Below are 24,909 nucleotides of genomic sequence, written 5' to 3' on the forward strand. Positions count from 1 at the left end.
CATTAAGGGGGTTGATTTTAAGAATCCTGGAACTCAGGGATATGGACTTTTTTCCCAATTTTTTCCCCATTTTTTGAAGGCAATTTAACTGCTTTTTGAAAACAATATTAAACAAACAGACAAACGAAGATTTTTAAAAATATTCTCATATTATCCGAAGAAAAAATTGTCCCCGTGTTTAGCCCAAGTGATCCTAACTTTGTAGAATATGAATATGGTTCAAACAAGGGACATGAAAACATTTTCACTACCGTGATCCAACCCTTGTCATAAATGATCATCATTGAAATAAGATTCAAATCTCGCGCCATTTTGTTTGAGTGCTTACAGGCTCTATTAATGCATGAAATCTTTGAGAGTTTGTGTCGTAAGGAGTGATATAACGATTGTGTTGAAAGTTTAAGCACCAGTAATACAAAGAATTATTGTAACAAATAACAGTAGAAATGTTTTAATAGTTATGCATTGTGACAAACTCTGTTACAAAGAAAAGCACTTTTGCACCTAAAGACTTTATTCATAAAATATACGCATCGAAGGTATACACATTTAAAATTATATTACAAATAATGCACTTCTGAACAAACCAACATTATATTTTATTCATAAAGCCCTTATTTTAGTCTAAAATAGCAATCCTGGAGGACCATTGGGAGCAAGAAAAATATCATAATCGGACGTTAGATTTACATGTATTATTTAGGGAGCACAAACTTTTTTTTTGTACATATAATATTTATTACCAAAATAACTGTATTTGAGATGGAGGTTAACCCCCTCCAGTGCAACGGTTCCGCAGGGCTGCGATTTCAGAACATAAAACATTTTTTACAGCACGTCGTAGATAAGTGAGTGGAGCTTGAACTGTCAACGGCAAGCGAATCAAAAAACATTGTTCCGTCACTTGTTAAGACACAAACCTCGTAACACTTCATGCCTAAACTTGTATTCCGCTACACTGTGGCACTATTTTTCTTAAAGGGGTAGATTTTCAAACATTTTTCCTTGTACATTAAGAAACATAAATGTAGCCAAATATACAAAAAGAATTGTTTTGAATTACAGCCTGATAAGCAGAGATAAAGAAAACATCATGATCATTTTGTTTCTGAATAAACAGACCGTGCTCACTGGTCTTAGCATTGGCCTCTGTGTACGTATTACGTCATCAAATGAATGAGATATTGTTTGCCACCAGGACCATGTTGCATCTCGCTTGTAGGCCATTATAAAAGTACATGTTTAACTCAATTGTTTTTCAATATCCCTTATGGAAGCATTCTTTTTTATTTAATATCAAGAGAAAGGTGCTGACCCCTCAATTTATGGGCTCAGAAGGGACCAGAAGATTTTCATCTTTTACTCTTTCACAAGCAATATTCTGCTTATATATATATATTACCGATCTAAACAATCTGAAACTACATAAGTTTTTGATAATTTATTGCAAAATTAGGGGGCCTAAGGGGCCAGAATACTCAATGTTTGGCGCTTTATATCTGGAAAAGTGGAATATTTTGATACGTATTATTGAACAACAGCACGTACAGGACTATGATGGGAATGTTTAAAATAAAAATTTCGAACCACTTGATAATGATGAATGGGGTTCATCTCTTTTTTCTTTCAAAATCAAAATTAAGAGGAGAGCTAGGGGATTGTGGACAACCCCAATATCCCTCTGTAGATCCTTCACTGTTGGCTTCTCAAATTCACTCTTGAATAAGAAATGCAAATGTTGTATTTCCATGTTTAAATTTAGTCAAATATTTTCGTATTGATTTAACGTCTAGTTTGCTAAAATAAATTCTAGCCATATTATATATTTCAACTTGTATAGAGAATAAGAAAGGCAAATCCTACATCCATTTCTCTAAAGAGTATAGTGTTTAAGCACAAAACTGATTTTTTTTCTGTATTGTGAATTGAAAAGCACTTATCCCTAAGTTAAGCATAAATCATAGTACTGGATTTAAACCTTTACCGCTCTGTTTGTCAACATGTTCAATATAAATAAGAGTACAATAATCGTAGGCATTAGAAATCAATTGAAATTTAACATTACGGTTTGCAAGACTTGGTTAGTTTTTGAATCAGTTAGATTATATTTGTAAATCAAGTATCAACCGTTTTTACTTAGTACAGGAGAATGTAGCAGACCCTTAATATACGGAAGCCTCTGTGATTTAAAATACTTGGATTGGATACTTTTATTTGTACTCTTTAATAAAAAAATAATCCACTACAAAATTTTCAAGTATTCAAAAATTATAATTCTGTGTTACTTTTGCTTTATATCAGAGATGGAATCTGTTATTCATTTAACTGGCAATGTTAATGAAACTTAGTCATTGCAGGTCAAGTTTAAATCCCAGAGTGTCCATGTATGGAAGCGTAGAGGTGTCTATACTAAGTGTTTTATAGATGGTACATTGTCTTATTTTTTTAGCGTCTTATCAACATGTATAGTATTAAATCCTCTAATTTATGGACATATTCTTTTTATTATAGTTAAATCATCTTCGTTTAGTTTTTCTATAATCGTTATTTGACACTATGCACATACTCCCGAGGGATGTGCTCCCCCCCCCCTCCCGTAAGTTCGATAACAATATTTTCTAACTTTCCCACACAAACACAAACATATTTATATCGATTTAATCACAAAGCATATAATTTAATTGTTTCATAAAAAAAAATGCTACACTGATATAATTAGATATTAAGCTTATATTAATATTTTCATTTCAATATTTTGTAAAGTCGATATAACTTACAGCAACAAAATAAATCAAATAAAAGAAAATGAAATAATCAAATCAAATAATATAATCTTCTCTAAATGCAAAAAAAAAAAAAAAAAAAACAAAACAAAAAAAAAAAAACAAAACAAAACAAAACAAAACAAAACAAAAAGAAAGAAAAAACAACCCCCCCCCCCCAAAAAAAAAAAAAAAAAAAAAAAACCATTCTAGATAAAATATAAATATATGTGTATAGACAAGAAGATATAATACTTAATATGTTGAAGACTAAAAATAAGACAATGTGCAAATTATAACTGTGGAACACTTCTGTTATCCTTCTGGCCCTGACGTGTCTTGTAGGAGTATTAAACCTCAACTCTCAATTTTGAATCGTAAGAATAATATACCCAATAACCTGCTAATGAATAACTGTAAAAAAAAAAAAAATAGAGAGTGATTTTGTATAATTTCGGAGCACAAAGTGTAAGGATGTTTTGCCAAAGTGTAGACAAAATTACGCTCCCTTTTGATCTAGGCGTTTCAAAAATACCTCAATTTTTTTAGCTTCACATCCCAAGGAATGCAAAGATTTGATTAATCTAGAAACGGTATTCAATGAATAAACGATACTATTTTTATAAATAAAAATTGCGACCATTATAAAATAAAAAGAATTATATTATCATTATTATTATTTACAAAAATTGACGATTTATCCAATAATCCAATATTCTAAAATCTTCTTGTCAAAAATGTTGAATTCATAATTCATTTTACAAATCTACTTTTTCAAGGTGTGCCGATTAAGTGCAGGATATAGGTTGAAACTATGAGGTAATTTACAGATCTACCGCACCCAACAGACTATTAATATGGCCATCATTGCCGCCTCATAATACTATAAATTCAAGCAACTATCGCCTAATCTCTATAGATATTGACTTACTGACTATAATTCAATGTTTTCTCTTTATTCATTATATAGGCAAAATTAAAGTAAAAGTGAAACATGATTAACTTGTCCGTCAACACGCAGACCTTGCTTGCAGCACTGAGTATAGGTCTCTTTGTATATTACGTTATCAAACGAATGCGATATCGTCTGCCGCCAGGACCTTGGTGCATACCACTTATCGGCCATTATAAAAGTAAGCATTATTTTCATATTATTTTGAATTTCATTTTGATTTTTTAATCATGAATTTATCTAATGCAGTAATGAAAAAAACATATATTAATTCTAGAGTAGATAAACAAAATATACACCAAAGTCACTGGACGTTTTAATTTTATTTTGATTTTTCAGAGAGTCGAACTGTTTTCTTGCATAGTATAGGTCACTAATGTGTTTTATTCTCAATAAAGAGAAACACTAATGTGCATACGTTTAACGAATTTTTTCATTCAATACGTGATAAATTGAAAATACATATTTTTGCTGTTATTGGCAATACATTCACCGATTTTCATGAACTTATGCATGTAGATTTAAATTTTCGCATGTTAAAAGAGAGAATTTATAAGTATATTTCAATAATATTATATTAAAATACTAGAGTTGCTCAACAATTCAAAAAATGATGAAAATACTATAAATAAAATTTGGTAAATATTAGTTGTATATCATCAAGATCATTAATTAGGTTCACATTTTGTAATCTTTGTCATCTTTCAGTTTACTCTTCTGTTGAAATGCACAAGAAAGTTGCGGAGCTGTCCAAAGTGTACGGTCCTGTTGTACGCCTGTTTTTTGGTGAGGTTTAGTTAATTCCTGCAACAATTTAAAAGAAATGTTGAGTAAACCGACTTTTGTTTCCTATTCTTCTAGGCTAAAGCTAGATGATATAAAACACGAATCGTTTGGTAAAAACTGTATGATGTCGAAAAAAGCAGTGTGACTCAGATTAGATTTAGCTTTATTGGCTTCTTATGTTGATTTCAAAATAGGTACACAAACTTGGATTTTCCTAAACAGTAATGAAGTTGTAATAGAGGCATTGGTAAAAAAGAAGGCAGATTTTGCTGGAAGACCAAAGTCAGCATCAAGTAATATTAATAATTAATTAATCACTGAATAAATTATATTTTAAAATTAAGTGTACAAAAGCACAATACAGAATGATAGTTGTAGCAATTCCAAAAATAGAGAAAGTTTTTCAGAAGAAATTTTTCATTATATGGAAGATATGTGTGTATGTTTCAGCTGACGCAATAACTGCAGGAGGTAAAGACATAGTGTTTAGTACTTATTCGCCAACTTGGAAACTTCACAGGAAAATAGCCGGCAAAGCTCTCAGGTGTGTTCCTATGACAAAAAAATAAGGACTTGGAAAATGTTTGAAGTGATATTTCGCTGAGAAATAACATGGATGACGACTTATAGAAGATAAGATTGCATCTTCAAAGTTAAAGAAAAAGAAAGGACATTTTTAACGATTGCCATTGTTTTTGTTAAAAACTTTTTTTCTGTACTCGAAAGATTCTTAGAATACTTTTTATATCATTAAAGGAAAGATTTTGTTTTAAAAGAAAATATATCAATATTTCTGAGTAACATTTTAAATCATAATATCATTGCAAAAATGTGACAAATATAGAAATCGTTTTATTCTAGGAATTATTTACAAGGGGATCTTCTTGAAAATATGATACAAGACAACATGGAGAAATTCCTAAATAAAATGGCACAGGAAAAAGATCCATTCATATTTAAAGAATACGCAGATATTATGGTCTTCCACCAACTGTACACTATTTGTTTTGGACAGAAGTAGGTTTAGGAGACAAGTTCTACTTTCAGTGAATTTCGTAAATCAGTGACACCTAAATGTGCAAAAAATAAATAAATAAATAAATAAATAAATAATAAAATAAAATGAAAAAAATATAAAAAATATTTTAAAAAAAATTCCAGGCGTGTAAAACCTTTTGATTTTAATCACTTATATATTTCTGTTATCCAAATGAATTGAAGCAAAATAAATGTTTTACCAGACTTCCTATTGATGACCCGGAAGTAAAAACACTTCTTAAACTAGATGAAGACTTGATTGCTGATTTGGGTACTGGATTCGTGGAGGATTTAATACCGTGTCTGAAGGACATTTGTCCTACAGCAAAGTGGAAGAATTTTCTGAAAGTGGCAGACCAAGTAACAAAATTGATAAGCACCAAATACAGAAACCATGTAGATACATATAAACCAGGTAATCAACTTTTATCAGAAGCTGGCGATAATCCCCTATTGAAAAGTGAAAACAAATATCAATTCAATCTCATGCAAAATTTTGAGGAGAAAAATTTCTATAGAATTAATTTTTCGTACAATTATTTATACAGTATATAAATGTACTCCTAAATGTGTAACGAATCATATGCTTGGTATACATGTATAAATAATATTTCTTAATGTTTTGAAGGTGTCAATAGGGATTTTATTGACAGTTTGTTGGCGGCAAAAGAAGAAGCAGAGAATGAGGGAGACGAATCCGCCCTGGAGAAGTTGGACGATACACGTTTAATTCAAACCATATCAGATATATTTTTAGGTAAGAAGTGTGTTTCGGTTACATTTGAATTCCATGGCATATTTTTGAACAAATACGAGGGATACTTTAGTCTAGGCAATAAAGCTGGTTTATCATCAGGTTACATCATTTGTTTAAATATTGTTTTTTTTAAATTGCAAAGCCAACAAAAAAAGCAAGTAAAATATTTCCCAAACATTGTATTTTTTTTTCAATAGCATTATCATTATTTCATTTTATTTTCTTATTCTTTTTTTCTTAAAATTTTCAAAGACAAATCCTAAATTTGTTTTCTTTTCTTTTTGGACATTCCATTAAGAAACTATACGATAACTACTAATTATGACGAACGTTTTTTAACAGCTGGCGTGGATACAACCAGATTTACAATGGACTGGTTTGTATATTTCATGACCAGATTCCCGGAAACACAAATCAAATGCCAGGAGGAAATTGAAAGAGTCATTGGTACTTTAGATTTCTAGAGTAACATACATTAATTGGAAATCTAAAAAAACAAATTACATTAATAGAACACATTTTATTTGGCTTTCATAAGCAAAATATGATATCACTAGAACTTGGGATGCTAATTAATAGCTGCATCTATATTTGAAATTTTTGAAGGAGCAAGACACCCATCAATGAGGGACCGTAACAAATTGGACTACACGGAAGCTTGCTTGTTTGAAAGTATGAGACTTGGAAGTGTTACAGGACTTGGTGTCCCACACATGGCCATTTGTGATTCACAAGTCGGTCTGTATTGTAAAATAATGTCGTTTTTAAAGATTTTCACTCATCTTCTTTTTAAAATGATACAATCGTTGTTCATTCTATATTTTCATTTTTATAAGACCCTTAAAATGGTATGATATTAAAATTGTTAAGAATACTATTCCTTTCAAAAATAGGGGGATATGACATTCCAAAAGGCACCACGATCTTTATTAACCACTGGGCTCTTCACAATGACCCAAAGTTCTTTAAAGACCCAGAAAAATTTGACCCATATCGTTACCTTGATGAAAATGGGAAAAAGAAACCTGCCAGACCCGATAGTTGGCTTCCGTTTTCAGCTGGCAGCAGAGTTTGTTTGGGAGAAACGGTCGCCAAACCTGAAATACTGTTGATGTGTGCAAACCTGCTGCAGCGATTTGAAGTCCGTCTTCCAGATGGCGAGAAAGCAAATCCTGAATACAAGCAACTGGGACTTGGCACAGAACTTCCATCTGAGTATAAAGTCATTGTCAAGGATAGGATCATCAATCAATGATATGTGGGATATATTATCATTTATAAACAATATATTAAGACGTTCAGAAAGAATTTCCTGCTTTTGTATCAGAAGGCATGATTTGAAAGAAAGGCGACTAAGAAACGCCTTGATTACTCTCCATGTATCGAACAATGGGTTCAGAATTGAATGTGGGTTTACTTCTATGATACCCCTGAATCTCTGTGAATGTTTTAAGGAAACATACGTTGACGTTATTTTTAAGTGCTTGTTTTGCAGCCGAGCTTTGGCCCTCTTCCTACATTTTATTCCTTTTTGATAAATTTTTGTGGAAAAATAACTTAAAAATTTGATTTTAATGAAATATATCAAATGCGCTTTTAATGGATTTCATGTGCAAACATGTCTGAAGTTGGAGGTTTTTTCCCGTTTTTTAACGGGAAATAAGGGATAAGATACTCAATATAATTTTTAAAAATAGGGTTTAAATCTCCATTTTAAATAAATTACTATGTACATCGTATACCTGAAGGGATTGGATTTTTAAACGTTATTATGTTCCCCCCAAAAGTTTGAGAACATACTGTTTATTTAGTTTCTTCTTTCTTTCCCATAATTTTTTTTATTGTCTGCGAGTTTTCTCTGAAAATTATTCATCCACATGAGTAAATGAGTAATGAGTAATGAGCAATGAGTAAAATTACAATTTTTTAATTAAGATATTTTTAACTATATTTTATGAACTGCTTTCAAAGTTAATATATAAACAAATATATGGGTGTCTAGACAAGATGATATGGTTCTAATAGCAGGAAGGCTAATGTACGTTCTCTTGACTCTGATTGGTTGATTCTAAAATATTTACAACTTCCTTGCTTCATGACAAAATAATTTGACATTTAAAATACATTTAATTTATAGGTATATACCATGATACACTACAAGAGAATATATACGAAAATTAAAATATGCATAGGAGAAATCTAAAGAACACAAGCATGCCCATGTGCTGAAATATATGGTCTGGAACTTTCATGATATTCAAAATATCTTTTGAACTTTTATAAAGTATCCTTGTATTGTGAATTTTTTGTGCTTTATACATTCCCTTTGTTCATTATATATTATTTATAACACTCAATTGCTAATCCTTTGCTATTAAAATATTGAAAGGCTTTACATTTTGAATTCGGTAACTATATAATTAGCTCAGATTACAAAGTTATTGTGTAGTATCATTGATGGATGTATCCGAGTGTATAAATTAGAAGTTATTGTATACCAATCATCAAAGAAAATGCGAAGGAATTACAAGATAGATGGAGAGGGTGGAATAAGATTTTAATTACCATTTAGAAAATTCTAATCATGTTCATATTTCGGTTAGGACATGTCACCTGACAAAATTGACTCTACCAGATACCCAAGAACGACAAATTTCCAGTGACTCTCAAAAGGAGCTCATTACAGTGTATGACATGTTGTAAATATTTTGTTTTGCAAGGTTTATGGGTTTACTGAGGAAATTAAAATTTATGTTTATTAGTATTTTTTCATTCCTTATACTTGGATTCATTGACAGATTTCAATGATTCACAGAGCCATACATTTGTGTTATACAGTTTCATTTCATACATGAAGGATTTTCCTCTGCTATTCACTATTGACAACAACTTCATGGCATATAGTAATACCCATGTGTATCAATGATTTATTTAATCAGACTTTAAAAAGTAATATGAAAGCATTCTCAAATTCTAGAAGAAAAAATATACACCCTTTATATTATTGTAATATTTACATGTCGGTAAGATTTCCACCATATATGTTTAGACATATTATCATGTTGATTTTGCATTTTATTTGGTGTTTTACTATTTTATTATCTTGATATTTGATATAATAAACGTATCCTTTATAACAAATACTTATTGCATGGATTTTTCTTATTTCTTAAAGATTTGAAAGAAAAATAATTGCATAAAATATTCAAAAAATACAGCTCGCTAAAAAACATTTTGATTTAACATAGGTACTTTTTGTGAACTGATTAAAAGCACGATTAGTAAATAAATATAATGCTATGAAATTTAGGAGCAATTTTATTTGAAATCTGATATTCTTGATTAATAATTTTCTTGCTGTGTTCAGTTGTTCTCCCTTTTTTGAAGGAATAAAAACCTTAAGGACATACACAGCGTACCTTTTCTACTGATAATTTTTCAAGATATTCTTAATTTAAAAATTATAGTACCATCAGATGTTCGTAAACAAAAAAATCAGCATGCATTACCAGGTGTATTGAATAGACATCAATTGATGAAAATTCTTGTGTAATTCAAAGAAAAATATACAAACATATATTCTAGATGTTTTTGTCATCAAATTTTGTTTTAGAAGAAATGTCCAACACCATATATAGGCATTAAAAGAGTAGCACACAGGTCATTCAAGTATTGAAACTCTTCAATTCCAGAAAAAAAGGACAATAAAATTCAAACTACCTTGCGTATGTCCTTAATGTATTAAGGCTTGATAAGAATTCAATTACGATATTATAGAACTTTTTTTATATATATATTGAGCATCGTTCTCCCAAGAGTGCCTTCCGCATATTGTTTTAGTTAACAAGTTGTTGGCATGTTTTGAGTAAGGTCCTGTCTTTTTCATTTGACCCATATTGCTTTCATTTGCCAATGGGTATAAAGCAGGACTGTTTCAGGACAGCGGAAGTGTACGTTTCGTCTGAGAATCTCTCTTCTGCCTTTTTTTTTTTTTTAGTTTTTTCTTGCTACTTAAGTACTAAACAAGTACACATGGTACTAACATCTTTCAGAATCCTCTGATAAGCATAAGAGAGTTTCTCAAACTCGTCGAATTTTCTACACCGATGCAAATTGGAAGCAATCCTGTTTGAAACTAAATCTTAACATTTAAAGCAAAATATTCAATGCAGTAACAGTAAGAAAGACTTTGGTGAAAACATATCAACGACTAGGAAAAAACAGATGAAAGACACATCATTGGGAATCGTACTCAATTCAAAAACCGTTCTGTGAAAACGTAATTAATAGTTAACCTAGTGACATTGAGGTTGTTATTTGTGCAAATGAGGAGCAACTAAACACTAAAAAAAATGAGGAAAATTCCAATCATGATTGTGAAAACTTTTATAAAATAAGTTGCAATATGATTATTTTTAAAGTGTGCATTAAATTAGTTCACAAAAGCATGATAGGTGAAAAAAGTTTCGAGGTTTATAGAGAAGAGAAGAGTCTGATTCATTTGAGTCAAGAAAAATGAACCGCTCTACAATTTTACGCAAATACCGGTACCTTCACAGCAAAATGTGCCACGTACGTATCACGTACGTTAAACGTATGTGATACGTACGTGACTTCACGTACGTATCACATGAAAAAAGCACCACGTATGTTAAACGTACGTTTTCACACGTATGAATATCATGTGTGACACGTACGTTAAACATACGTATTGACTACCATACGTTACACATATGTTGCACACGTACGTTATTCATATGGTTCACGTATGAATAATGTACGTGCAACGTGTGTTAACGTATGTTTTTAGAAACATGCATTTAACATGTACGTTTGTTAAATGCTCTGCTCACATGATAAATGTTTAAGTACCATACATGTGCCAAACCATGGTTAAACATATGTTTTGACCACCGAACATTCTTTTTCACATATATATTGTAAACATACGTGAAACAAAAATGATGTGCAATTAAAATATTCATTTCATGCATTTGACATAATTTTCTTCAGGGGCTTATTTTCTTTTCATCTGTTGAATGATCCACATTTTGAAGGTACATATCTGGATATCCTTCACCTCAAATTTCCTGATCCTAATTGCTCTTTAGGCAATCACAACAAAAGACATATTCAAATTTAAGCCAAATTTAATGTTGAGATGTTAACATCAATTCATTCTTCTGTAATTCCCTTTCATCTGTAGAGAAAAAGAAAATATTAAATGAATTTGCATATGGAAAAACACATAGTTTTTTTTCCGAACATTATTATTTTCTACATATAACTCCTGATTGACTCCCTTTAGAACTAAACTAGAACTGTCCAATATGGACAAATACCCCCCACTGGGTTTTTCAGAGAAGATGCCAAGTAACTAATACTAGTATTTTAGGATCTAAAAGGTGTTCAAAAATTGTTTATACATTTAGAGAGAAAATTTACCGGTAATTGCTCAATATTTTTTTAATGAATGAAACTTTGGCATAGCCTAGTAAAACAGCAATACTAATAAAAATATTGTTTTTTATTACATTGAAAAATTAATAACAATTATTAAAGTATCTTTCTGTTGGAAAGTATGGATGCATTATTTATCCATTTTTTCTACAGTATGTGACAATAGGTCAGGATCATGACACACCCTCAGGTCATAAACAATCTTTGTGTGAAGTGGATACTCCCAACATCCAAAATTATTCTCCATAGGAAAGATACGGACCGAACACGAATTATGAACTTTTTCTGTCAGTGACCTTGAACTTGTCCAAATGACCTTGGGTCAAGGTCATGACACACCTTCAGGTCATAAGCAATCTTTGTGTAAACACAAATTATGATTTTTTTTCTGTCAGTGACCTTGGACTTGCCCAAATGACCTTGGGTCAAGGTCATGACACACCCTCAGGCCATAAGAAATATTAATATAACATATGGTTTTCTTGTTCTTGAGCAGAAATTTTTTAAAGATTTTTCCCTACATATGCCTTTGTAAAAACTTGATCCCCAATTGTGGCCTCTCCCTACCCCAGGGTTCATGATTTGAACAAAATTGAATCTACGCTACCTGATGATGCTTTCATATAAACATGACTAATCAGGGCTTTTCTGTTCTTGAGAAGAAGATTTTTTCCTATATATTCTTATGTAAAACTTTGATCTCCCATTATAGTCCAATCCTATCCCCAGAGGATCATGATTTAAACAAATTTGAAACTACACAGCCTGAGGATGCTTCCACTTCAAAATGACTATTCATGGCTTTGCTATTCTTGAGAAGAAGAATTTTAAAGTTTTTTTCCTATGTATTCCTATGTAAAATATATCCCCCATTGTGGCCCCTCCCTACCCCTGGGGGGTCATGATTTTAACAAACTTGAATCTACACTACTTGATGATGCTTCCTTATCAATATGACTAAACAAGGCTTTGCTGTTCTTGAGAAGAAGATTTTTAAAGATTTTTTCTTATATATTCATATGTAAACTTTGATCCCCCATTGTGGCCCCAACCTATCCCTGGGGCTCATGATTTAAACAAATTTGAATTTACACTTTGACATACAAGGTTTCCTATAAGTTTCAACTTTTTTGGCCCAGTGGTTCTTGAGAAGAAAATTTTTAAAACTTCCCACTAAATTTTCACTATTTCTTAATTATCTCCCTTTTATTGAGGGTGTGACCCTTTATTTGAACAAACTTGAATCCCCTTTACCCAAGGATGGTTTGTGGCAAGTTTGGTTGAAATAGGCCAGTGGTTCTGGAGAAGAAGTCGAAAATGTGAAAGTTTACAGACAGACGGACAGCTAGACAGACAGAAAGACTACAGACAAAATGTGATCAGCAATAGGTCATGACTGACTCAGGTTATCTAATTAGTTATAAAAAATTTTTGTGATTACATGTAAGTCAGCTCAGGTGCAAAATATTGCTTATCACTGATATAAATACAACAGTAAAATTTTAGACATAACCATATGTCTGACAATTAAATTCTATATAATAATAGAACTTACCCTCAGCATAAATCTTTCATAGCTTGGCATGGACCTATATGTTTTTGTGTCTGTTCGAAGTGTATACTTTTTGTCCTTGGGGTAAAAAAGAAAATATATGTTAAAAAAATTGCATTTCAGACTTGTAAAGCAAAACAAACAATATGAAAAATTACTTATTTTACTAATAACATTTAACATTTTCTCCTCTTGTGATTCAAATGTAATGCACATCATTACATGATATATGTATTAAATTGCAAGTCTAAAAGCAATGGGATCAGAAAATTTGATTTCTTTTTTAAGAGTATTACCATAATGCTGGTTAAACTTTCAGAATCTGTTTTTGAAGTCCAGACTTGGCAATTAGGTGTTTACATAGGAGATGAGCTTCAGCCACCATCCTGGAGTGTACATTTAAAATCACATAAAAAAATCACAATCTCAAAATACATTATTTATACTCATAAGGACTGTATGAAAAAGACATCTGAAAAATAAGTGTTACACCCTTATTGCCCTAAAAGATAATTTATATTTCCTCTACGTTTTGTAAAGAAATACATTGGGTGGGTGGAACTTTTTCCATCAATAAATTTTTTTTATAACAGTATGTTTTATACCTCACCTGAATTTTGATATAATGTGCCAGTGTTGATTCACACCTGGGCTGGGGTGCTGACCAAGACAGTTGACTGCGTCAATGTTTTCTTACTTACTTGGTAAACTAAGTTTACATTATGTTATACACTAAAATAAAAGAAACACACCCGTTAGTTTACATGCAACACAGTCTGAAATATAAAGTAAATAAATAACTGTTGATGTTATGTATATTCCTCACCGTTATCCAGACACTGTCTTGCAGACGTCAGACTTCTTACCAGTGACGTCACCCGTTAACGTAAATAATAATCGGAGGTGAAAATTCCGGAACGTACATTTTACATATTTAGTGTTATACGGACGCTACCAACTGTATAATTATGTAATATCTATTTAGGTGAATTCCATTTGAGTTCTGTTGTGAAATTATCGTGATTTTCTTTTTTTTTTTCAAATTCAGCTTTTGCTCCTGAATTCGGAATGATTATATCTACCGATGATCGAGTTCAATTTTATGTGCCTCTACCGATATCCGATATACACATTACGAGATTGGTGCACTTGTATGTAGACTATGTTTTACTGCTCTAAGAGTAAATTATACACCAATGCGAACTGATTACTCCATGTCAGACATGCAAGTGGACGTAAGGTAAACAATGTGAAATAAATTGGAACATTAAAGACGCAAAACACGCACAACAAGTCAACAATGCACACACCTGTGAGCTTTCAGAGGTGATTGAGTTTTAATCATCATTATCATAGATCATGATATGATATTATTTTTTTGAAAAAAAAAATAGTTAAATCTTTAAAATATATTACAGTATAATGATTAAAATCCACTCAACTTATGATCTAGGGTCCCGTTTTAAGAGGGATTTTATACTTGGACCAAGTTGGTCGCAATACTCTGTTTCATGGATTACAGGTTATTGATTGTTAAACATTATCTTGATTAGTTCACTCTGAACTATTTTAAAGTAAAAAAAAAGTATTTGGTCTGAGGTGTACTTTTGTACAAAAAGTTCCTGTATTTGAAAATGTCACCAATTTAAGAATATTATATAGTCCCAGCAACAATAAAACTTTTAGGGATTTTTTTTCACTTATTGACAAAAACTAAGTAATAATTTTACTAATTAATTAAACGAAATTGAAATAAAAAAAAATAAAAAGGATTGAATTTAATTATAGTTGACCTACATTTATTGTACATGTATGTAAAAGTACCATTAATATAGAAAGTTAACAGCCTTCTCAAACACAGCCAGCTTTTCACACACATGTAAAACAATTTTTATTAACCTACATGTTACATAGCTGATAACACTCATACTTGTCATTAACGTACATGTAATGTGTGGTTTTTAATACATGTAAACCCTGCATATATTACCGTATGTGTAACGTGTGGTTGATAATAAATGTAAACCATGTGTGTGAAATATGTGTAATGTGTGGTTTATAATACACATGTAAACCGTGCGTTTATTAACATATGTGTAACGTATGGTTGACAATAGGTATGTAAACCACGTGTTCATTAACGTATGTGTAACGTGTGGTTGACAATACACATGTAAACCATGCGTTTATAAACGTACATGTAACGTGTGGTAACAAATACCAAATGTAACACATACGTGAAATGTACGTAACACGTACGTGTATTCCAACCGCACGTTTCACGTACGTTATGTGAAACGTATGTTGTCACACGCATGTTATCCATACGTTGTACCACGTACGTGTAACGTGCGGTTGGAATACACGTATGTGTTACATATGTTTCACATACTTGTAACATATGGTATGTGCTACCATATGTTACACGTACGTGGCACAATTAGCTGTGTTCCCCTTTCCAAGTCTATATCCACTTTTAAACAATTGTGTAGTATGAAATACATGTATAATAGGACATGAATAGTATTTTTTTTTACTCTGTCGTTGTAGAAGTGTTTTCCTTTTTGTAGCTTTTACAAAACAACATCAAGTGTGTAACACAGTATTAAAAACAGTATAACTATTAACTAACAAACCCAATTTCCAGTAAAATATTTTTGATATAAAAGGAACACAAAATCAATAAAATTTCGCGAGAATGCAAAATTAAATTCTATTTAGCTGGCGGTTTCAATCTTGAAACCGTCCCCTTATTAGATTTACTTTAAAGTTTGTATTTTGGCTGTCTATTCCTTTTAGTGTACAAATTTAGACACATGTGCTTTTGACTACCATGAAGTATCCACTCCAGAGAACAATCCACAAACTTAACCCTAAATGGTGTTGTCCAAATTTGACTTGCATTATTAATACAATTCAAAATATATGTTCCAAAAATGCCTATAGCCATACAATTTGAAAAGTTTTCTTCAAGGGACCATTTTTTGCTGGTTTACAAATTTCAAAAAATTGCTACATGTACTTGATGTCAGCAAAAATATATATACATGGGTGGTAATAGATCTTAGAGAGGGAGAGACAGAGAAGCCAAGCACGGCCTCTTGATAATTATCAATGCCAAATTGAAGGATGTGATTTAATGTCACTGTTCTTCTTTGACCACTTGAAATATCACATGACAGTGTTTAACAACTTATACTCAGTATCTAACAATAACTATAACTCTAACTGCTACATATCAATTCTAAGGAAATGCGAAACAGGAAATATAACACCTAAATAGCACGCTCAGACAGATAAAAGTTAACAGAGTTATGGTAGAGTCAGCTAAATTGGCTTACATTCCAAATTCTTATAAACGTAATGTTGGGTTACAGATACATTGCAATGCATTTCACTACCCTCAAAGGTAATGGAAAGACTGCACATACCATATCATATAATGCTGCAAACAAATCATATAATGATGCAGCAACTGTATATAAAGGTGCAGCAACTGCATATAATGATGTGTACACTGCATATAAATGATAAAATCATGTCATATAAAATATAATGACGTAACCACATTATATTATGATATAACCACTGCATATATTGATTTAAGCATTTCATATTATGAAATAAACACTCTGCACATATTATGAGATAACCACTGCATAAAAAAAATTGCCACTGCATATAATAATTTAACCACTGTATATAATAATTTAGCCATAGCTAAGAACAGCGGAAAGAACAAAAATGATGATAATTTTAAAAAGTTTATGAAAATTTACACAGGACAAACAATAAAAACTGATCAAATAAGTCAATAAGGGGTACAAAATGTGTTAAATTGAGTATTTTTTGCGGAAAACACAAAAACATGATGATTTCAAGTTACATATAATTATTTATTTAAGGATGACCTTAATTCAGGTAGCTACGGCATTCCATAGTAGAGACTGACCAGAACCAATCTATGTTTACATTTCACAGAGAAGTATTTGTCTCCTATCACTTTAAAGTATATGAAATAAGGAATCTGATGTAGAACCAAAAACTGGTAAGTTTCAGATAATATTATCTTGCTGATGCAATAGTACTTTAACATTGTCCAAATCAAAAGATTACACATTTACCACAGCTATTGATATTTTTAATTGCTGTGCATGCGAAATAACTCTTGCATCCTTGTTCACTGAAAAAAAAATCTAGAAGCATAAGCTTGGTTGGGTAAATGGCTTAAACGCTCCGATTACTTTATTCGGAAAAAGAACCATGAATAATTTATCAAAAATAAAACTTTCGGAATTTTCCCTCGGTTTTAAACTATCAAATCTACTCAGCAATGAGGCATCATCATAATAGTCATTTCTTTCAGAAAAAAACTATTTCACTAAAGATTATTTCTCCAGATTGTTAAATGTGAAAGCCGTTTTTATATAACCTGAGCATTAAGGGGGTTGATTTCGAGAATCCTGGAACTCCGGGATATGGACTTTTTTCCCCATTTTTTTTTTCTATTTTTTAAAGGCTATTTAACTGCTTTTGAAAACAATATTAAACAGACAAACGAAGATTTTTGAAAATATTCTCATATTATCCGAAGAAAAAATTGTCCCCGTGTTTAGCCCAAGTGATATGATGAATATGGTTCAAACAAGTGATATATGAAAACGTTTTCACTATCGTGACCCAACCCTTGTCATGGATGATCATCATTGAAATAAGATTCAAATCTCGCGCCATTTTGTTTGAGTGCTTACAGGCTCTATTAATGCATGAAATCTATGAGAGTTTGTGTCGTAAGGAGTGATATAACGATTGTGTTGAAAGTTTAAGCACCAGTCATACAAAGAATTATTGTAACAAATAACAGTAGAAATGTTTTAATAGTTATGCATTGTGACAAACTCTGTTACAAAGAAAAACACTTTTGCACCTAAAGACTTTATTCATAAAATGTACTCATCGAAGGTATACACATTTAAAATTATGTTACAAATATTGCACTTCTGAACATACCAACATTATATTTATTCATAAATCCCTAATTTTACATCGACAGTATTAATTGTCTAAAATAGCAATCCTGGAGAACCATTGGGAGCAAGAAAAATATCATAATCGGACGCTAGATTTACATGTATTATTTAGGGAGCAAAAACGTTTTTTTTTTTGTACATATAATATTTATTACCAAAATAACTGTATTGGGAATGGAGGTTAACCCCCTCCAGTGCAACGGTTCCCCAGGGCTGCAATTTCAGAACATAAAACATTTTTTTACAGCACGTCGTAGATAAGTGAGTGGAGCTTGAACTGTCAACGGCAAGCGAATCAAAAAACCTTGTTCCTTGTTAAGACACAAACCTCGTAACACTTCATGCCTAAACTTGTATTTCGCTACACTGTGGCACTATTTTTCTTAAAGGGGTAGATTTTCAAACATTTTTCCTTGCACATTAAGAGACATAAATGTAGCCAAATATACAAAACGAATTGTTTTGAATTACAGCCTGATAAAGAAGAGATAAAGAAAACATTATGATCATTTTGTTTCTGAATAAACAGACCGTGCTCATTGGTCTTAGCATTGGCCTCTGTGTACGTATTACGTCATCAAATGAATGAGATATTGTTTGCCACCAGGACCATGTTGCATCTCGCTTGTAGGCCATTATAAAAGTACATGTTTAACTCGATTTTTTTTTTCAATATCCCTTATGGAGGCATTCTTTTTTATTTAATATCAAGAGAAAGGTGCTGACCCCTCAATTTAGGGGCTCAGAAGGGACCAACAGATTTTCATCTTTTACTCTTTCACAAGCAATATTCTGCTTATATATATTACCGATCTAAACAATCTGAAACTTTAGAAGTTTTTGATAATATATTGCAAAATTAGGGGCCTAAGGGGCCAGAATACTCAATGTTTGGCGCTTTATGTCAGGAAAAGTGGAATATAGGTGTAGAACGAAAAATCTTCGAAATCTCGAGACCTTTCATTTGATATCAAGATAAAGTAGCCGATCCCTCACTTTAGGAGCCCAAAGGGAAGTCCTTTATCTATAGCTCTTTAGCGATCAATATTTTTATTCATCATTGAACTGAAATTTTTATTTGAAAGATTTCTTACTACTGCCAGTGATACCCCTTCTCATGTTACATAATCAGGGGGTCTTTAGGGATCAGAATGCTAAATCTTTTATGCATTGTTTGTCGTAAACTGGAAACATTTTAAAAAGCTTTATTGATTATGATCAGGTAAAGTTAAGAAAAATGATTCTAAAAGCATCTGAATGGAATCAAAGGTAACGATATTTTATACTATTTCTTTGAGAAAAAATATCTAAGTCAAATTCATATCTCATTTTACCAAAATCGGACAGAATACCCACTCGCAACAAGGATCTATTCTTTTTTCATCGGATCTATTCGTTATTGTTTTGAAAAAAAAAGATAATTCCTAGAAAGAGTGTTTAATAACATTTATAAATGGATGTTGTTGCTAAAAATGTAATATCGCTTTGTCCAAAATGTCAAATTAATGAATCATATTATATAGAGCTGCTGTTTTTCATTGTCCTGCTACATTTGACCAGTTTCAAGGTGTGCTAAGTGCTGGATATAGGTTGATACTTTGAGGTATCTCACAGATCCACCATATCCTACAGATATTAATAGAGCCATTAAGTCTTCGGTTATGAGCTCATTTTAATACTATTAATTCATACACAAGCAAGTATCATCTAATAGAATTATAGTCACAAAGTCAATATTCATATTTTTTGTTTCATTATATACAGAGAGAGGCAAAAGTAAAGAAAAAGTGAAACATGATTAAGTTATCTGTCAACACACAAACCTTGCTTGCAGCACTGAGTATAGGTCTCTTTGTATATTACGTCATCAAACGAATGCGATATCGTCTGCCGGCAGGACCTTGGTGTATACCACTTATTGGTCATTATCAAAGTAAGAATTCTTTCCATATTATTTTGAATTTTATTTTGATTTTTTCCAGGAATTTATCTAGTGCAGTAAAGAAAAAAAAAATACTTTATATTACATTTATTAGTGTTCACATTCTGTAAACTTTGTCATCTTTCAGTTTACTCTTCTGTTGAAATGCACAAGAAAGTTGCGGAGTTGTCAAAAGTGTACGGTCCTGTCGTACGCCTCTCTTTTGGTGAGATTTGGTTTAAAAAAGAATGCAAAGCTTCATTCGTTTCCTCTTCTTCTCGGCTAAAGTAAGGGGATATAAAACACAAATCGTTTGGTAAAAATTTGATAATGTTAAAAAAGTGACTAAGGTGAGAGTAATGTTTCTTTGGCTTTTTACGTTGAATTCAAAATAGGTACACAAACTTGGATTTTCCTGAACTCCAACTTTTAAATCATAATACCATTGGAAAAAATGTGAGAGATATAAAAATTGCTTTATTTTAGAAACTATTTACAAGGGGATCTTCTTGAAAATATGATACAAGACAACATGGACAAATTCCTAAATAAAATGGCACAGGAAAAATATCCATTCATATTTAAAGAATACGCAGATATGATGGTCTTCCACCAACTGTACACTATTTGTTTCGGGCAGAAGTAGGTTTTGGGAGACAAGTTCTATTTTTCAGTGAATTTCGTAAATCAGCGACACTTAAATCTACCATAAAATTGAATGTGTAACACCTTTTGAATTAAATCATCTGCATTTTTCTGTTATTAAAATGAATTGAAATCAAAATAAATCTTTTAACAGACTTCCTATTGATGACCCGGAAGTAAAAATACTTCTTAAATTAGAAGAAAACCTGATTGATGATTTTGGTACTGGATTCGTGGAGGATTTAATACCGTGTCTGAAAAACATCTGCCCTACTGCAAAATGGAAGAATTTTGTTGAAGTTGCAGACCAACTAGAAAAATTTATCAGAGCTAAATATAGAGACCACGTAGATACATACAAACCAGGTCATCAACTTTCGCAGAAGCTTGCATATCTACCTTTGAAATAACCTCTGAATGAAAAATGAGAACAAATACCAATTAATTCTCTTTCAAAAATTTGAGATGAAAAATTTCCATAAAATTTTTTTGCCATACAATTATTAATAAAAATGTAGGCTCTTATATGTAACAAAGAATAATAAATTTTTGGTATGAATAATATTTCTTAATGGTTTGAAGGTGTCAATAGGGATTTTATTGACAGTTTGTTGGCGGCAAAAGAAGAGGCAGAAAATGAGGGAGACGAATCTGTTCTGGAGAAGTTGGACGATACACGTTTAATTCAAACGATATCAGATATATTTTTAGGTAAGAAGTGTGCTCCGTTTACATTTGAATTTTTTTGTCTTTTGTGTATATTTGCACAAATTCTTTACTCTAGTCTACGCAATGATAATTGATAATTTTTCAAAATTGCAAAGCAAAGCAAAGCCAAAAAAAAAAAAAAAAAAAAAAAAAAAAAAAAAAAGAAAAAAAAAATGTAAAATACTCACGAACATTCTGGATGAATTTTTCGTCCTTTTCATTATTTCATTTTATGTCATAATCATTTTTAAAATATTTCAACGATAAATCTTAGATTTACTATCTTAATTCTTTGAACTTTCTTTTAAGATACCTTAAGATAGCTAATGATTATGATGAATTTTTTCAACAGCTGGCGTGGATACAACCAGATTTACAATGGACTGGTTTGTATATTTCATGACCAAATTTCCGGATATACAATCCAAATGCCAGGTGGAAATTGATAGTGCCATTGGTAATTTGATTTATAACGTACATTAATTGAAAATAGAAAAACAAATTTAATTAAGAAAACAAATTTTATGTGGCTTTACAATCAAAACAAATGAGAAAACTTGAAAATTAATAGCTGTATTTATATTTGAATTTTTTGAAGGAGCAAAACACCCATCAATGAAGGACCGCAATAAGTTGGACTACACAGAAGCTTGCTTGTTTGAAAGTACGAGACTTGGAACTGTTGCAGGACTTGGTATCCCACACATGACCATTTGTGATTCACAAGTCGGTATGTTGTATAATAATATACGATATCGTTTTTTGTTTAAAGATTTTCACTCAGACTTTGTGTTTTTGATTAAATTGATAAAATCCTTATGCAGTTAATATTTCTTTTATTTATTTTTAAAGATTTTTCAATATTTATGATATTACAACAAATATGAAATACAATTACTTTCACGAACAGGGGGATATGACATTCCAAAAGGCACCATGGTCTTTATAAACCACTGGGCCCTTCACAATGACCCAAAGTTCTTTAAAGACCCAGAAAAATTTGACCCATATCGTTACCTTGATGAAAATGGGAAAAAGAAACCTGCCAGACCCGATAGTTGGCTTCCGTTTTCAGCTGGCAGCAGAGTTTGTTTGGGAGAAACGGTCGCCAAGCCTGAAATACTGTTGATGTGTGTAAACCTGCTGCAGCGATTTGAAGTTCGCCTCCCAGATGGCGAGAAAGCGAATCCTGAATACAAGCTGACTGGTCTTGGCACAGAGCTTTCATCTGAGTATAAAGTCATCGTGAAGGACAGGATCATCAATCAATGATTTGTGGGATATATTATCATTTAAAAACAATATACAAGGATCAGAAGGAATTTATTTATTTTGTATTATGAGGGATGATTTTAGATGATTTGAAAAAAAGGGACTAAGAAACACCTTGATAATTCTCTATGGTTCAAATAGTGTGTTCAGAATTAATTGAGGATTTATCTCCGGACGCTCCTGAATCTCCTTAAATGTTTTAAGGAAACTTAAGTTGACAGTATTTTAAGTGCTTGTTTTCTAGCCTAGTTTGGTCCTCTCCCCACATTTTATTTCTTCTTCTTCAAATTTTGTAGGGAAATATTATAAAAACCGTTTCATTTTAATGAAAAAAATTCAAATTCGCTTTTAATGAATTTTAGGGTGCAAACTCCTCTGACGCTAAACGTTTTTGTTCCACTTGGCATAAAAGGTTAAAATCTGCGGACACTCCTCTTGAATTATAAATTATAATGTATATCTAAAGAAAATAATGGAATTGAAACTTTGTTATGTTCCCCCCACAAAGTTTATGAACATATTGTAGCATGGAAATTTTTCACCCCGTTTAAATTAGACATCATTATCTCTATTTCACAACTGTGACATGGTGAATGTTAAAATGGGCAAAATTGATTGCAATTGAAATAGCGAAAATAACATTGGACAAAAATAACCATGTATACATGCAGTATTGTTTTATTGGATTTCTTTGCATTTTTCAATTACGTTTTTGTCTGCGAGTCTTCTCTTAAGTTACAATCTAGTTGAGAGGAAACTTTTGTTGGGTTAATAAGCACGATCTGTAAATGTTGGTTTGTCTCTAATTGTATATATAGCGAAATAAATGTTCATGTTAATATCTTTTTCTAGTTTGATAAAAAATTACGCAGTACAATTAAGGTGACAAATGGAAATATCGGCGAATTTTTTATATAGAAAATACATTCTTTACAAGGATGGGCGATTCTTTTTAGGACTTTACTATTATCAGACAAATGTAATGTGGTTGAAAACTACATGTTGGGGACAATTAGATTTCTTACCTAGACTTGTCACGTGATTTTAGCAAATATACCTGCAGTATTGAGGTCATCTATAAATTCCAATATTGCAAGGGTATAACCACGTTGAAAATCTAAGTTTAATTTATAATTATTTTCAACACTCTTTGTAGTTTGTGAAAAGTGCTGCGAACCTATAAAGATTTTACTATATAATTGCTAAAATTACGTTTGTTAGACCGTATGCTGAATATTTTGCTGGTCAAGACATTAAATATAGATATAATTAATTCATTTGCAAGATTTCATCAGATTCGCAGCACTTTTCAAATATCTTCATACCTCTTGAGTTTATGTGTAAAAGCTTGTCATAATTCATTGAGGGTATGCCCTTGCAATATATCGATTTATTACGACCCTTCTATTACCCTTCAATGAATCTGCATACAAATATACGGCAGTATCGCTTGTCTAGGAAATGTACGGGAAGTATATGATTAAAATCATAAAATATACATCGCATCCAAGTTAATGGCCTCTTATAGGACTTTTGCGAGAAGCGCTGACTTTTACAATCGACAACTTACTTTTACACCAGGACAATATATGGAAGCTCTTTTGCAATATAAATATTTAGCTTAACATTTACTAAATCGATAATAATCGGTCATTTCAAAGCTCATATTACGTTGTCTAGGAAGGAAAAAGCAACTGACATACAAACAACCCCCTCCCTTTCCAAACGTAACCAACTCCTGCTAAGTTTTCCTTTGTTTTCCATGTTTTTTCTTCATTATCTAGTTCCTGAAGAAAATGAAAACAAAAGCAGATACTATCTCTTATGAATAAGGCATTGTAAGTAATTTTATTCTTCCTCCAATATCTCTGGTGTTGGTAAATGATATAAGTACCCCTAATACCATAACTTTAACCATTATTTATGTTTTCTTATCTATTATCAATTCCGTACCTCCGTACATAACGCAGGTTTAAATGTCAAAGTAAGCCGTCAACTGTAAAAGTCAGTGTTCTCGCAAAAGTCC

General features: G+C 31.5%; 1 protein-coding gene and 2 long non-coding RNA genes across 4 annotated transcripts; 2 read left to right on the forward strand and 1 right to left on the reverse strand.

The window, feature by feature from the left end:
* The first annotated feature begins 1,988 nt into the window (after positions 1 to 1,988).
* LOC133202638 (steroid 17-alpha-hydroxylase/17,20 lyase-like) lies at positions 1,989 to 23,188 on the forward strand. 2 transcript variants are annotated; one of them, XM_061338493.1, is made up of 11 exons: positions 1,989 to 2,080; positions 3,733 to 3,895; positions 4,423 to 4,500; positions 4,695 to 4,793; positions 4,951 to 5,044; positions 20,745 to 20,900; positions 21,058 to 21,269; positions 21,486 to 21,614; positions 21,964 to 22,068; positions 22,210 to 22,341; positions 22,522 to 23,188. In XM_061338493.1, exons 2-11 carry the CDS (start codon positions 3,757 to 3,759, stop codon positions 22,881 to 22,883), a joined length of 1,506 nt encoding a protein of 501 aa, XP_061194477.1. In that variant the 5' UTR covers positions 1,989 to 2,080; positions 3,733 to 3,756; the 3' UTR covers positions 22,884 to 23,188. The 2 variants fall into 2 exon arrangements, with proteins under 2 accessions (XP_061194477.1, XP_061194476.1); XM_061338492.1 differs by lacking the exons at positions 20,745 to 20,900; positions 21,058 to 21,269; positions 21,486 to 21,614; ... (1 more) ...; positions 22,210 to 22,341; positions 22,522 to 23,188 and adding exons at positions 5,362 to 5,517; positions 5,742 to 5,953; positions 6,167 to 6,295; ... (1 more) ...; positions 6,902 to 7,033; positions 7,189 to 9,410.
* Positions 11,479 to 13,984, reverse strand: LOC133202887 (uncharacterized). The gene is made up of 4 exons (XR_009723311.1): positions 13,918 to 13,984; positions 13,604 to 13,693; positions 13,311 to 13,385; positions 11,479 to 11,495 (listed from the first exon to the last, which is right to left on the reverse strand). It is a non-coding gene; the product is annotated as an uncharacterized LOC133202887 (long non-coding RNA).
* Positions 20,104 to 20,684, forward strand: LOC133202649 (uncharacterized). The gene is made up of 3 exons (XR_009723273.1): positions 20,104 to 20,270; positions 20,407 to 20,484; positions 20,654 to 20,684. It is a non-coding gene; the product is annotated as an uncharacterized LOC133202649 (long non-coding RNA).
* Positions 23,189 to 24,909: the final 1,721 nt, after the last annotated feature.

Source organism: Saccostrea echinata, unplaced genomic scaffold, assembly GCF_033153115.1.
Source record: "Saccostrea echinata isolate AGI-Se365-2 ecotype Australia unplaced genomic scaffold, CSIRO_AGI_Sech_v1 ptg000047l, whole genome shotgun sequence".
NCBI lineage: Eukaryota > Metazoa > Mollusca > Bivalvia > Ostreida > Ostreidae > Saccostrea > Saccostrea echinata.

Bases quoted from the DNA above. Each gene is read 5' to 3' on its own strand.
- LOC133202638 (XM_061338493.1), top strand. From the start codon at position 3,757: ATGATTAACTTGTCCGTCAACACGCAGACCTTGCTTGCAGCACTGAGT. The intron at 4,794-4,950 runs GTAATATTAATA...TGTATGTTTCAG, and splicing joins AAGACCAAAGTCAGCATCAA to CTGACGCAATAACTGCAGGA. The intron at 22,342-22,521 runs GTATGTTGTATA...TTTCACGAACAG, and splicing joins CATTTGTGATTCACAAGTCG to GGGGATATGACATTCCAAAA.